This window comes from Gobius niger, assembly GCF_951799975.1.
Source record: "Gobius niger genome assembly, chromosome: 10".
NCBI lineage: Eukaryota > Metazoa > Chordata > Actinopteri > Gobiiformes > Gobiidae > Gobius > Gobius niger.
In genome coordinates, this window is record NC_136861.1 from 10,030,616 (window position 1) to 10,044,374 (window position 13,759).

At 40.4% G+C, this 13,759-nt stretch overlaps 2 protein-coding genes across 2 annotated transcripts in view; one reads left to right on the forward strand and one right to left on the reverse strand.

Moving 5' to 3' along the window:
* LOC306968995 (C-reactive protein-like) overlaps window positions 1–13,759 on the forward strand; it is a 289,059-nt gene that overhangs the window by 119,515 nt on the left and 155,785 nt on the right. The gene's annotated exons all lie outside the window — the stretch shown is intronic.
* The window catches only part of LOC306969038 (uncharacterized protein), a 47,810-nt gene that overhangs the window by 28,270 nt on the left and 5,781 nt on the right, over window positions 1–13,759 (reverse strand). The window contains exons 3-12 of the mRNA XM_079564649.1: window positions 13,341–13,548; window positions 12,514–12,684; window positions 8,945–9,101; window positions 5,313–5,340; window positions 3,425–3,524; window positions 3,319–3,342; window positions 2,534–2,626; window positions 2,396–2,459; window positions 2,138–2,236; window positions 1,920–2,063 (exon numbers count right to left, since the gene is read on the reverse strand). Coding sequence (XP_079420775.1) covers window positions 1,920–2,063; window positions 2,138–2,236; window positions 2,396–2,459; window positions 2,534–2,626; window positions 3,319–3,342; window positions 3,425–3,524; window positions 5,313–5,340; window positions 8,945–9,101; window positions 12,514–12,684; window positions 13,341–13,499 — 1,039 coding nt within the window. The 5' untranslated portion in view covers window positions 13,500–13,548. The remainder of the gene's footprint in view (window positions 1–1,919; window positions 2,064–2,137; window positions 2,237–2,395; window positions 2,460–2,533; window positions 2,627–3,318; window positions 3,343–3,424; window positions 3,525–5,312; window positions 5,341–8,944; window positions 9,102–12,513; window positions 12,685–13,340; window positions 13,549–13,759) is intronic.

A 13,759-nucleotide genomic window follows, 5' to 3' on the forward strand; every position in this document is an offset into this window, starting at 1 on the left:
TACAGATGAGACGTTCCTATAATATAAAAAAATATTATAGGAACCTTTACATAACAAAAAAGGCTACATCAAACGTTTGGGCGTCTGCAGAGTTACGATCTGCCTCCCAAATATGGCAAGTATCACAGCTTTTATCTCTTTACTCGGCAGCCAAGAGTCTTTCAGTTCTAGATTTCAGCCCTTTCCTCTTTACAAAACTCTTCCAGAGAGATTTCTAGGTTGCCTTGTACGCGCTGCTCTTTGGAGGTCCATCCACAGATGTTCAGGTCAGGGGACTGTGAAGGCCAAGACAAAACCTCCAGCCTCCACCTTGATGTAATCCAGCGTTTTGAGCTGTTTGTAGAAGCTAGTTACTTTTTAATATTTTTTTCCTTTTTAGTGATGGTGAAATCATCCCTGTCACTGGCTGCAGTACAACCTCAAAGGATGATGAAACCAGCCTCAGGTTAAACAGTTGGACTTTTCATGAAATTCTCTGACCTTTGCTCACTCACTCATGGAAATAAAACCAGATTTATTTCTCCTTGCTTGTTGTTCTCATTAATAGAACTCTTTATCCGGGCCTGAATGTGAAATGAATGTTTGTATGAATATGTAAAAGGGAAAGGGTAAAGCAAAGCAAGAGAAAAAGGGATTTACTCTGTAACGGGTGTCCAAACTATGGCCAACGGGCAAACTGCGGCCCGCGGCCCAGTTTTAATCGGCCCGCAGCAAATTCTAAAAGATATAATAGGTTGCGTTCATGTGACATCAAAACACTCTACAGAGCCTATAGTTTAAAATTGAGGTGGAGCAACTGACAGTAACTATGGTAACTGTGGTAACTGACAAAATGCATATTTTTATGTCTTCGTCTTTTTGGCTCATATCCTCATGAAACAAAAGCTGTCACAAAGTGAAGTGTAGTGTCCAATAATTTTCTCTGAATAATGTCAAAAAGTGGTGACAATAAGCGAAAACATGACTGTGATGTTGTATAGAATAGAAAGGACTTTCAGACATGAAAAAAATATCACAGGTTTGTGAATCCAATCACGATCAAATACTGAAGAGGAAAAACATTTGTCAATTTTCGTTTTGGAGATTTCTCCCAAAAAATGCATTTCTCCCATAGAGTTTTATTGGCCCTGCCCTCCATTACATTATGACATCGTCACATTCTAAATCGTGAACGCTACCTATTGATTGTTTTTTTTTTATATGTATAATTGAATATGTCCCACATATGAAACAAGCGCTTGACTGCATGTAATCCTTTGTCTTAACAATAGGTGGCGCTGCTGTCTTGAACAAGGCAGCGGCGCCCGCCCAATCAGAGCAACCAGAAAAGAAGAAAAAAAATCCAAAAGACAAACAAAAGATGGCAGAGAAAAAGAAACGCAAGATTGAACATGAGGGCCGAAAACTTCAGCCACAGTGGGAAATGATTATTTTCTTATGGTAAATGGGAGACGTGTTTGTTTTATCTGCAACGATACTGCTGCAGTAATGAACACAGTATTGACGGTAGTGTTAATAATCACAATTCCTAGTAAATTCAGTCAGTCTTGAAGGGATTCATGTTAAGCTTCTGTGAGCTGTGCTGGTGAGTAATTGTGTTATTTCGCGGTGGATAACCTTTTTTCTTTTGTTAAAAATAAATGACAATCCATTAATTGAAAGCTGTGAAGAAGGTTGTTTTTTACTTTAAGCATATTCAATTAAAAAGCATAGTTAACATTTTATTGAATGTGCTAACTTAAATACAATAGAGGTGAAGTTATATATCCGACCTCTACTGAGTGCGTCCCAGTTGTTTGTATATTTTCTGTATGTGGCCCTCAGTGAAAAAAGTTTGGACACCCCTGCTCTACAATGAGGAACTTAGTTCGGTACAGAAGCTTTAATTTGAAACACTTTGAGCCAGCAAGCTGCGGTACCCAGTCTCTCTTCTTCAGTGAAGCCCATGATCTCCATGGCCTCCAGAGTCTCCACGAACATCTCGTCGTCCTCCTGCCCCGGCAGCTCCACGTGTCCCGCCACCAGGAACCGGTAACTGCTGAAGCCCTCCAGCAGCAGCTCCTCTGAGACAAAGCATTGAGCATGACATTGTAAACAGTAAAGACTCGGGAGTCACTTTGAAGGCTTTGCCACTGACCTCTCATCTTGTCTTTAGCTCCTGCCACCATGTAGTAGAAGATGTGGAAGGCCCTTTCGGTGAGAGCCTGACGGATGCACCGCGACTTCTCCAATAAGTCTGAACGCTACGATTAAGGAGAAACAAGTATAGCTCACTCTTTACTCACATTTCGGCTATTTAGATAGGTAGAAGTTTGTAAAGATGTGACTGCGGAGTGAATGAAAAATGCAAAAGAAAAGCGTAACTTCTGCTGGTGCTATTGAGTGAGGAGGATACAGGTGTCGATGTTGGCCCCCACGATGTAACCGGTCACATCGAAGTTGAGCTTGATGAACTTTCCCTGTAAATAACAGACAGAAAAGTAAAACAAACATAGGGTAATGTTTCCCAATAATAAAACGAAAAAACTCATACGAATCGTGAGGAGTTGTCGTTCTTGATGGTCTTGGCGTTTCCGAAAGCCTCCAGGATCGGGTTGGCTTGAAGCAGCTGTTTCTCCAGCTCCCCCTGCAGGACATGTCAGAGTACTACAGCTAGTATCTCATTATGGGAGGAGCAGGATAAGTAATAGGCTTTTATGTCCTCTTGGGGAAATGCAGTGTTTATACAGGCAGAAGCAAGTCACATTTAATGCTTTTTGATGCTGTTTTATTGCCACAAACGCAAACATTTCATCAAACAGAGGAAAGAGAAAAAAACGGGACACACACTGAATATGTTTTAGACCATAGTGTTGGAGTTTTTGATAAACTTATGCAGGAAAATGTGTTGAGCAATGTCATAACTTTCCAAGAAATGTAGATTTAATGCCAGTCTGAATCCAATCTAATGCTTTTCAATGACATTTCAGGCCTTGTTTTTGTCACAACCCTCGAAAACCCCTCCGAGCTGGAGAATTTGCCTAGTGTGCAGGTTTTGGATTGATAGGGGAAATCTGAAACCTAAAGGAAATTTGTAGTAATAAATAATGATAAAACATTTCCTTTTACTGAACACCATTATTTTATGTAAACATTGTGGGAAACTAACTAAGCTGTCGGCAGTAAGTGATAAAAATCCACAATATTACTCTACTCAGGGATGAAAAATCTTGTGGCACTTCGACCTTGTGAGATATTGTGGAATATTATTTTGTTCCAGTGGGACTTTCCCGTTGAAAAAACTGTCAAATAGATCAAATTTTAATGTAAAATACTCACAAAAGCCAGAGAGCCGGCTTGTTGCTGCAAAGGAACAATACAAGAAGTTTAAAATATGCTCTTTACTGAATCACGTATTGAATATGATGATTATGATGTGACTCACCGGGTTGGAATCCTTCTTCCCTTTATGAGACGAGGCGATCACAGCCAGATACTGAATCACCTTCTTCGTGTTCTCTGTTTTACCGGCGCCCGACTCGCCTCTGGGCACATCACAGTTAAAAAGCAGGTTTGACAAAGCATGCTGCAACTAAGTCTTCAAATTCTGAACTGATACATGTGTTTGAAAGGTGAGTGGTTTATTCATGAGAACCTGAAAACTCTTGGTAAAGTTACAGATTGTGAACGGTTTCTTATGTAAGGATCATTATGGCTTGAATTAGTTTTCTTAGACAAGCTTCTCAAAGCTCTATAACAGGCTGTCATTCATACACAGCTGCCCTTAGGCTGAATAGCTGAAAACATTACTACTATTCTGTGCAAGCAGAAGCTTAACAGGTCCATCATAGGACTGAACCACACTATTGGGGGGGACATGCGAAATGGATGTGCAATATTGCACCAATATTATTACGACATTTTACTAAACTAGGTCTGAAACAGCAAAAAACTATTTTAGCAATTGATTACGGTATTCGTTTCCCGGTTTACACAGATTTAAAAATGTTTTTTACCCTCACTGCTTTGATTTTAACGTGAGAGTCTGTATTGCTGGGTTGCGGGTGACATCACAGCATTCTAAAGGCCTATACTATTATATAGAGGAAAAATTATTTCGTTTTTGAGGAAATTTTTGGTCTTGTACAGAGAGATCATGGACCCAGTGACTGATATTAATGATCTTTTTTAAAATTATTATATTTTCTTTTTAGCTACGACTTGTAGCTAAAAGTGTAATGCTGTTAAAAGGAAAAACTGGCTCCTGCCCCCCATTGGGTCCGATGACAAAAATGTCCTCAAAAACAAAATATTTTTTCCTCTATATAATAGTATAGGCCTTTAGAATGCTGTGATGTCACCTGCAACCCAGCAATAGGTTTCTGCACATTTCATAAATACCTGTTTCTGTAAAGTCCTGTCACTTTAGCTTTACAAAAAAAAAAAGTTCATTTCACACCCTTTTGATTTATAAATGATAACAGATTATCAAAAATAATTGTTATACTAGACCTTTCAATCACGGTATATTCATTTGCATTTAAACACAAATTGTGAGTAATTTGTTTTTCAGCAAATTGTGACAAAACAAGCCTTCAAAAACTCTAAATCAGGACCAAAAAAAGGCTCATTTGGAACTAAAACGGAACCTTTGCACATTTATAACATCTGAAGAATAACTCTGAAATTTAATTTGTTACAGACGCCCCCTACAGTACACACTGTTCACTTTACGCTCCTATCGCAACATCCCCTGGCTCATGTTCATCTATAAACCTATGCCCAGCTGTTAGTGTGACACCAGATCCCAAAACCAAGTCCGACTTTGGCCTCATGTCCTTTCACTGCTGCTGCTCATGATTTAAATTCAGCCAGAAATAATTAATAATTGTTTTGTATCCCCTTCCTAGTCGATTTAAGTGCAATTAAAGCACTTTCAGGCCAACATTGTAAATCAGAATTTGTCCTTAATTATTTCTTGATGAAGTGAAGGTCATATTAGTTCCATTTAGTGTGCAAAAATAATGTGATGATCTCTGTAGTGATTTTGCAATATACTGGGATTTCTTGTGATCCAGATTTTGCATGACCGACTATTGCAATAACAGAGTAGACTTTTATACATGTGGATGATAGATGTATGAAGTGTGTAAGATGCTGCAATGAACAAAACATCTTTCTACCGTATCTCTTACACACAGCTTTCACCCAGGCAAGGTGAAAGGTGAAACTATAGGCTCTTCAGAATCCATGGGAAACACTGCCCGCCGTTTACCATGTATGTGTCTGAGCGTCGTGCGGTTTAAAATTAGCAGTTCTCAGTCGGGACTCACGTGCACAGGATGGACTGGTCCTCGCGGTCTGTGGAGAGAAAACATTCTGAATGAAGCGGGGTGAATCGGAGCGAGAAGGAGGCTCCTCTGACAGCGGCAGATTAGGGCCCTATAAATAACCGTGGTCTCCATGTAAGGCCCCTCTCGGAGCGGGGCAAAACACACCGGGATTCTCCTCAAGTTTATCTGCCCCTCCATCACTCACAGCCCTGTCCATGTGAACGGGGGTGTCCCAGAGAAGACGGGAGGATACCATGGAACATTTACTATTTAAAGATATTCTGCTAACTCGCCTTTTTCAAACTTTTACCCATGTCATGATGTTACTTGTATCTCAAAGACAAATCTGGAGGAGTTTCGTTCATGCATATGACGGGTTTGAATCCTCGTGTTATTACAGTATGACTTAGTTTGATGGATAATATCTGTGGTAAGTAATAATATTCATGATTAGATTTCAGGGAAGAGGTAAATTAAGCAAGAAATATTTTTTTTCTGACTCAGTCATTTCTCATTGATATAACATGGTTGACATGGCAATAGGGCTGCACGATATTGAAGTGACTTGTGATATGCGATACGGCTGTGCAATATCGCGATAACGATATTATTTCAATATTTCACCAAACACGACATGTTCCATTTTTTTCAGCAAATTGTGTCAAAAGAAGACTTAAAGGAATAGGCCACCGTTTTTACATACTGAGATATGTTCTTACCTTAGCTTTGACGAGTTCTTTAGGACCTGTCTGATCTTCCCCCGTGCCTTCAGTCACGTAAACACAGACGGCGTTAGCATTTAGCCTCTCCCTCTCTCCACTATAGCTCCAAAACAGGTCAAGATAGAAGCTACCAAGCTCTTCCACGTTTTCCCTATTTAAATATGGTTACGTGAAGTGTTCCACTACAAAGTATAATTACACAAAATTAAACAATGTGGATTTTCTAGTTCGAAATCCGCGCAGTAATCTTCACTTTACTGTGCGGATGCCAAATTACTCCTGGTATTATTACGCCTTACAATATAGTCCCCCCTTTTATCCGCTTAGAAAATCCACATTGTTTAATGTTGTGTAATTATACTTTGTAGTGGAACACTTCACGTAACCATATTTAAATAGGGAAAACGTGGAAGAGCTTGGTAGCTTCTATCTTGACCTGTTTTGGAGCTATAGTGGAGAGGGGGAGAGGCTAAATGCTAACGCCGTCTGCGCTGTGTTTACGTGATTGAAGGCACGGGTGAAGACCAGACAGGTCCTAAAGAACTCGTCAAAGCTAACGTAAGAACATATCTCAGTATGAAAAAACGGTGGCCTATTCCTTTAAAAAAACACCCAATCAGGACCAAAACAAGGGTAGAATTTAACAAAGCTAGTAAATGTTAAACTAAAACTGAACTTTTACACATGACTTCAATGCATGAGTTTGAGTTTGAAAAAAAAATGGGTCGATCTCAGTCAGATGAAGGCTATGGTGATGTTGCGATATATCGTGGCTTCTCGCGATACGGATATTGCATCAGCTAATATCGCGATACGATATTTTTTGCGATATATTGTGCAGCCCTACATGGTACAACAGTTAAACAATGGCTGTATCTGAGTGTTCACAGTATCTCCTATATCAGGGGTGTCCAAACTTTTGGGCCTCATATTGAAGTGCATATATGGGCCACAGATCGGAGGTCAGTACAGACACCTTTATTCAGGCTTGGACACTTAAAGGAATAGGCCACTGTTTTTTCAATACTGAGACATGTTCTTACTTTAGCTTAGACGAGTTGATGCGTCTGGTCTTTATGCGTGGCCTCAGTCATGTAAACATTAGCATTTAGCCTCTCCTCTTCTCATCTACGGATCCATGGAAGTTAGAAGCAACCAAGCTCTTCCCCGTTTTCCTTATTTAAATATGGTTCCATGAGCCTGTACATGTTGATTTTCTAAGCGGATAAAAAGGGGAACTATATTGCAAGGCGTAGTAATATTACAAGGCAATATAGTTCCCCTTAGAAAATTGACATGTTTAATTTTGTGTGACTATACTTGGATCGTAAAGGCTCATGTAACCATATTTAAATAGGGGAAACGTGGAAGAGCTTGGTTGCTTCTAACTTCACCTCCGTTTGGATACATTGCCGCTAAGAGGAGAGGCTAAATGCTAACGCCGTCTGTGCTCTGTTTACGTGACTGAGCGCACACGTAAAGACCAGACAGGTACGCATCAACTCGTCTCAGCTGAGGTAAGAACATATCTCAGATCTTTCCCACAATGAAAGGTTACTTTTTGAGGTTATAATTGTGTCCAAAAGTGGGTCTAAGGGCTGGATTTGGCCCCCGGGCTACACTTTGGGCCCTATATAGTGCACTATCAGTGGTCACGCCATTTTGTTGTGGTGTCTGAATGTCCTGAGAGAAAAAAGTAATGGTGAATGTCGCTAGAAGGGTCAAAATAGACCACAATGTGAAGAGCTGTTTTAATTGCCGTTAGCTGCAGACCTTTAGCTAGAACTTCCCCTCAATAATGTGTTAAATAAAACTTTTCTGACTGATATTTATCCACAGATATTTAGCCGGTCTTTATCACAGAGATGCATTATTACTGAAGCTTAGCAAACTTGTAGGTGTTCTGCACTTCTACATTTACCGTTTTGTCAATTTGTTGGCGATTCAGACACGCCGCAGAACAAACCAAGAGTGAGAAAGAAAGAAAGAAAGAAAGAAAGAAAGTCAAGGGTCAAATTTATTTATAAAGCATATTTACAAACAGCAGGGACGAGGGGTGTGAGGGTGAACCTTTGGACACAGCCACTGTTTACCGCTACGTATGTCACTTCCTGCCCATGTGCAATAAGGAAGTGAAGAAGTTCATTATTTCACTTTTAAAAACAAAAAGGGGAAAAAAGTGAAATAATAAACATCACAAAAAATGTCAAACCAAACTTAATCATCTGAATTAAGAAAATATGTCCTTCTGGGTTATCTGATCTAAGACCAGACCAAATCTACTCACTTTAGATTTAATCTCTTAATCACAATCCAAGTCATTTCTTCCTTAAAATTACTATGGTTTCTCCAGTGCATGCATTGAGGATTTTTTATTCTGCTTTTGAGCCATGCTTTAATGCGTCACTGCAGAAACCTTGGGACCGTCTCCAAATATTGAGGCCAGAGAACCAAGCAGGTGGATCCAGTTCAGACCACACACAGAGCTCATACTGTACACGAAGACAAATAACAATATAACAGCATTTAATTGGCCTCCTAATACATTTATATCTGATCAGTACACATGCAGACACCGACAAAGGCCTTTCTGAAAGTTTTTGAGCCAAATTGCCTTCAATATGTTGCTAGATTTTGCTCAGATCCTGTATGTATCCAGCATCTCCCTCTTTGGAAAACATCTGCAATAGCCCAGTCCATTTTCTCCATTGATGAAACTGAATTTTGTCCTGTTAAGGCATAAAGTTCATCTGCTGCATAACTTATTAAATGAGGAAATATGAATTAATGAGAAGAAATAAGAGGGAATTGAGCATTGTCTCCCAAATATAAAGCTGCTAAGTGTGTGTGAATTGTGATTAAAGCCTTTGAGAAAAGAAGAAGAATAGTGATTTTACGAAACACTGGTACCTTGCATCATGTTGCGGTAGGCGTTGTCGGTGATGGAGTAGATGTGCGGAGGGACCTCGTGGCGCTTCTTTCCCTTGTACATCTCTATGATCTTCTCTGAGTAAATGGGCAGCATCTTATAGGGGTTCACCACCACGCAGAACAGCCCCGAGTACGTCTGCACGACACCAGAAATATTCTTTACATCTACATCCAATAATGAGCTTTTCGGTGTGGAGTTTATGTTTTCCTTCAACTAAAATGTAATGTACAAGAGTTTCTGATTCTCAATTCTCAGTGGGACTTTCCTGATTAAACAAAGGTCACATAGAAAAAGCACAGAGGAGGGAAGAGTCACTACACTCTTAAATAGACAGGAACACATTTAAGTACAACTCTTTCAATTTTAATAAACATGCTGAATGCAAATAGGTTTAACAGCCCTTAATAAAGAGACTGATATACTGCCTGACCCCAATAAAAAGTCGCCACACTCTCTTTTGTTGGGCCATTTTTAGCTTCAATTACTCGATTACAGCACACACTTGTTTTAAAAATCTTCTGCAAAGTCAATAGGTTCAGTGTTGCATTCATTTTTCACCAACATCTTGTGCTGATGATTGGACGGTGTGGCCACTGCGCAAAGCCTTCTTCTCCAGCACATCCCACATTCTCAATGGGGTTAAGATCTGGACTTATGGTGGACAATCCAAGCATGAAAATTATATCTTCTGCTCCCTGAACCACTCTTTTACAACGTGAGCCCGATGAATCCTGACATTGTCATCTTGGAATATGGCTGTGCCATTAGAGAAGAAGAAATCCATTGATAGAATAACCTTGCCATTCGGGATGTTCAGGTCGTCAGCTGATCTCATCCTTTGGGCACAAAGTGTCGATGAATCTAGACCTGACCAACTGCAGCAACCCTATATCAGAACAGTAAGTCAATTGTGTTTTTTTCCTTGATCAGGCAGTGTAGATGATGACAGCCACCATCACTTTGAGCTCCTTACATCAGTGCAGAGAAACGCCCTTTTTCTGTGCCATCATGGAGCGAAACACTGTCATAAATGCTGTCTTATCTTCAACAAAAATAACTTAAAAGTGCTTGAATTTTGAGTAGGTTTATGATCTTTTCGTCTAATTTCAGAGGTTTTTGTCTTATTTTAAGCTAGTGAATGCTTGTTCCAATGGCAATCCTATTTCAAGATCCTACTCAAAATCAGACTTAATTATCTTAATCCAAGCACATTTCAAGCCGTTACGCTAAAATAAGATGGCATAACCCCAATGTCACTCAGACTCTGCCTTCTGTTTTTCTATTGATGAGGTGAAATTGTTTTCGTGTCTGCAATTAACTTAACGGGCTTTATTCTAATACTATTAAAAAATATGTTTTTATTGTAAGCTGTGCACAGAGCCACCTTATCCAGTGGGCTAGCAGGGGCTGGAGCCCAGGGGCCAACCATTGTCAAGGGCCTATCAGAATTAAGGAAAAAGGTGATTTGTTGATTTTCATGTTCACTTCAGTTTGCGTCATGACCTGGAGTGGGCCCGCCCTTCCTGGCCCAGAGGGATATATGTAGGAGTAGCAGGGTTAGGGTTTTTGTGGGATTCACGGTTATAGGTTAGAGTTAGGCTTTGTGCTGAGGGGGGGTGGGGGCCTACAATTCTGTTTAAGTCCCGGGGCCTATGGGTACATTAAAGCGGGCCTGGCTGTGCAAATGCTAACATCAACTCGAGTTTCCCACTTCTTATCGAGAGTTTTTAATATTCTGGCTTTGTCTGCCGGGGGCTTCGTGCCCCTGGTAGGGTCTCCCATGGCAAACAGGTCCTAGGTGACGGGTCAGACAAAGAGCGGTTCAGAAGCCCCTTATGAGAGACCAACAGGCCTGGTTAAAATCATGAGGCCCGGAAACGGACAAGTGGAGGGAGGGAGGATGGAAGGAAGGAAGGAAGGAAGGAAGGAAGGAAGGAAGGAAGGAAGGAAGGAAGGAAGGAAGGAAGGAAGGAAGGAAGGAAGGAAGGAAGGAAGGAAGGAAGGAAGGAAGGATGGAATGGATGGATGGATGGATGGATGGATGGATGGTTTTGTCTGCTATATGAACACAGTTTCCTGATTATACAGTAGAAACCCCAAAATGCCCTTTAATGAGAAACCTGTATTCTCCAGCAAGGATTCTGCAAGAAAATACCAAGAGGCTCCTCTCTCTCCCATCAGTCCCGGCTTTAACCTTCCTCCAGTGCAGTCCAAAGACAGACCTACAATCTGCTGTCGTCGCCATAGCTCAGGATGTAGTGAATGCGCAAGACAATAGGTAGATGTAGCCCCAATACGAGAAGTTGGGATTTCATGAAACACAGGGGATTTGAGTTTCCTGATTTCACAGCGTATTTAGAAACACCACATCCCAAAAACTACCATAACCGGATTATGGCTAATAACTGGAATACTTGAGCGCATGTAAACGCACTCTATGAGAATGACACATTTCTGCCATCCTTGTGCAATGGTAGATAACAAAGGCTTTTTTCTATTCTGTTCCACTACGTTCAATGAGAGCCACTGATTCTAAGCCTTACGGCCAGCCCAACGTTGATTGTGTTGATATATTAAAGGCTTCCAGGTTGAGTTGTGTTGAAAAAGTCCAAAGCCAAAGTGCTGAGTGGCTTTTTCTCATCATACTTCGTGTGTAGGTCCCGCCAGGCTCAGACCGGGCCTCTTCTGTTCTTATAAGGCCCGGAGACGGTAACCTGCCCATCTTCACTGCACTGTCTCTCACCAGATCAACTCAGAGGTTCAGATTTACGTCACTAAAATAATAAAAGTTAATCTGCTGATCCCAGGAGATACACGGACAGTCTGACCCGGCCAAAAAAGGGACATGTCCAGATAAGAAAGAGATTTATTACATGTTGTATAAATGGGTACATAATGCTCTCTGCTAATACGGCTACAACTTCTACTACGAAATATTGCCTTTTAGAGGTATGTCCTTCGTCAGAGAGGTCACACTTTACTGTCACATATTAAAAAGGTTGTACAAGAAACGGAATCTCCAAATAATGAAATGGCAAAGGTAGCAGCAAGTCAAATTTAATGCCATATTTTCAATGTCACCAATGCAAAATATCTATCCATTTATAGTTTCCAAAGATTTGCATCCATTCTAGTACACAGAGGAATGATGAAAAATGTGGGTAGTGGGTACTAATTGGTCACGGGAAACTTTTGAGGTACTTTTTTTTTTTACATGAAAATCTGCATCTGAATGTGCTTCGTGTGGACCATATTTTTCAATCAATTTCTGGTTGAGAAAATCACTATTTCCAAAAACACTTAGTGACTGTTCTTGTATTGTGACATATAGAGATAAAGGCCTAATAAATAATAAATAATGTGAAACTAGGGCCACAATTTAAAAAAAAAACGCAATTTTAATGGGTGTAATTGCCATAGTACTGAGGCATTATCATCAGAAAACAGAAAAAAAGAGAATTCTCAAAAGTAGTGAGAAAAAAAGCCACTGAAGCTTCTACTACTTCTTCATGATTGTAAAGTTATTGAAGACAGTTTGAACACTCACGTAGATGAGGCTGGAGAAGTATCTCTCCTTGAGGTTGTGCAGCACCGACGCCTCGTTCAGAAACGTCAGCGCCGCCATGTCCTCCACTTTGCTGAACTTGGGAGGGTTCATCTTCTGGATGTCGTCTTTATTCACCGTGGCCTTCTGACCGTTGGACAGCTCCACCAGCATCTACGGGACCACACTCAATCAGTACTTTACAGAACATTACCATCGTGAGGAGAAGTTTGGTTTTATAAAATTAAAGCCACGCTGTGTTCAATTTCACCATTAAATTGAAAACATAAAAGTGTTATTTATGTTTTTGCTGGTGAAGAATTCTTCTGAAAACATGCGTATAGGAGTGGACTCTCCTCAGACATGACTTACAACTAGAAATGGGACATCGCAAGTTCATCTCCATGGAGCTTTTGCTGCTTTGCTTTGAATAGAATTAGAGAAATATTATCTTTGAATACATTAGACCACCAGCAGTTCGGGGGCCCTCACATTTAAAAATGTTTTCATTATTCCTTTTGATCTTTGATCTATTTAACCAGGAAAGTCCCACTGACATTACAGATCTCTTTTTCAGGGGAGTCCTGGCCCCAGAGGGAAACCTGTTGTACATGTTTTTGTAGTAGAGGAAACAGGAGTACACGGAGGAAACCTAAGCAGATATGGGGAAAACATGTAAACTCCACACACTCACAGTAATGATCCATGTTTTTTTTAGGTATTTTCCAGCAATAAAACACTGGATGAATGTTTGTACTTTATTTCCTATTCGAAAGGTTGTGTGACTTCAAGTAACGTTGATGTATTTATTGATTTTGCAATTTCTTCACCTGTTCCCCCTTTTCCTCTTTGACGCTGGCTGCTTCAAAGCCCTCTTTCTCTGACGGGATCCACACCATCTTCTTGGCTGCCCAGTCGGCCTGTGCCAAGCCGCTGTTCCGGAAGTCATTCCCCAGGAACAGGAACTTATTGTCGTCGGTGTCGGCCATGTTGGGAAGGTCACCACTGATGTGAGGAGACCGGTCTCTGGGCTTTGATCTGAAAACAAAGACTCAAAAACATAATTTTCACCGATTTATGGAGGACATAAATGGAGGACATGGAGGACATTTACTACAGATCATTTTAATATTCATTTAGATTTGTTTGCACTTTACTACTTTCTCAAAACAAGTCAGGCTGCATGTTAAACTGCAATTAAATCGAAATAGATTTTCGAATGGTTACAATTTGCCTAAAACAAATTATG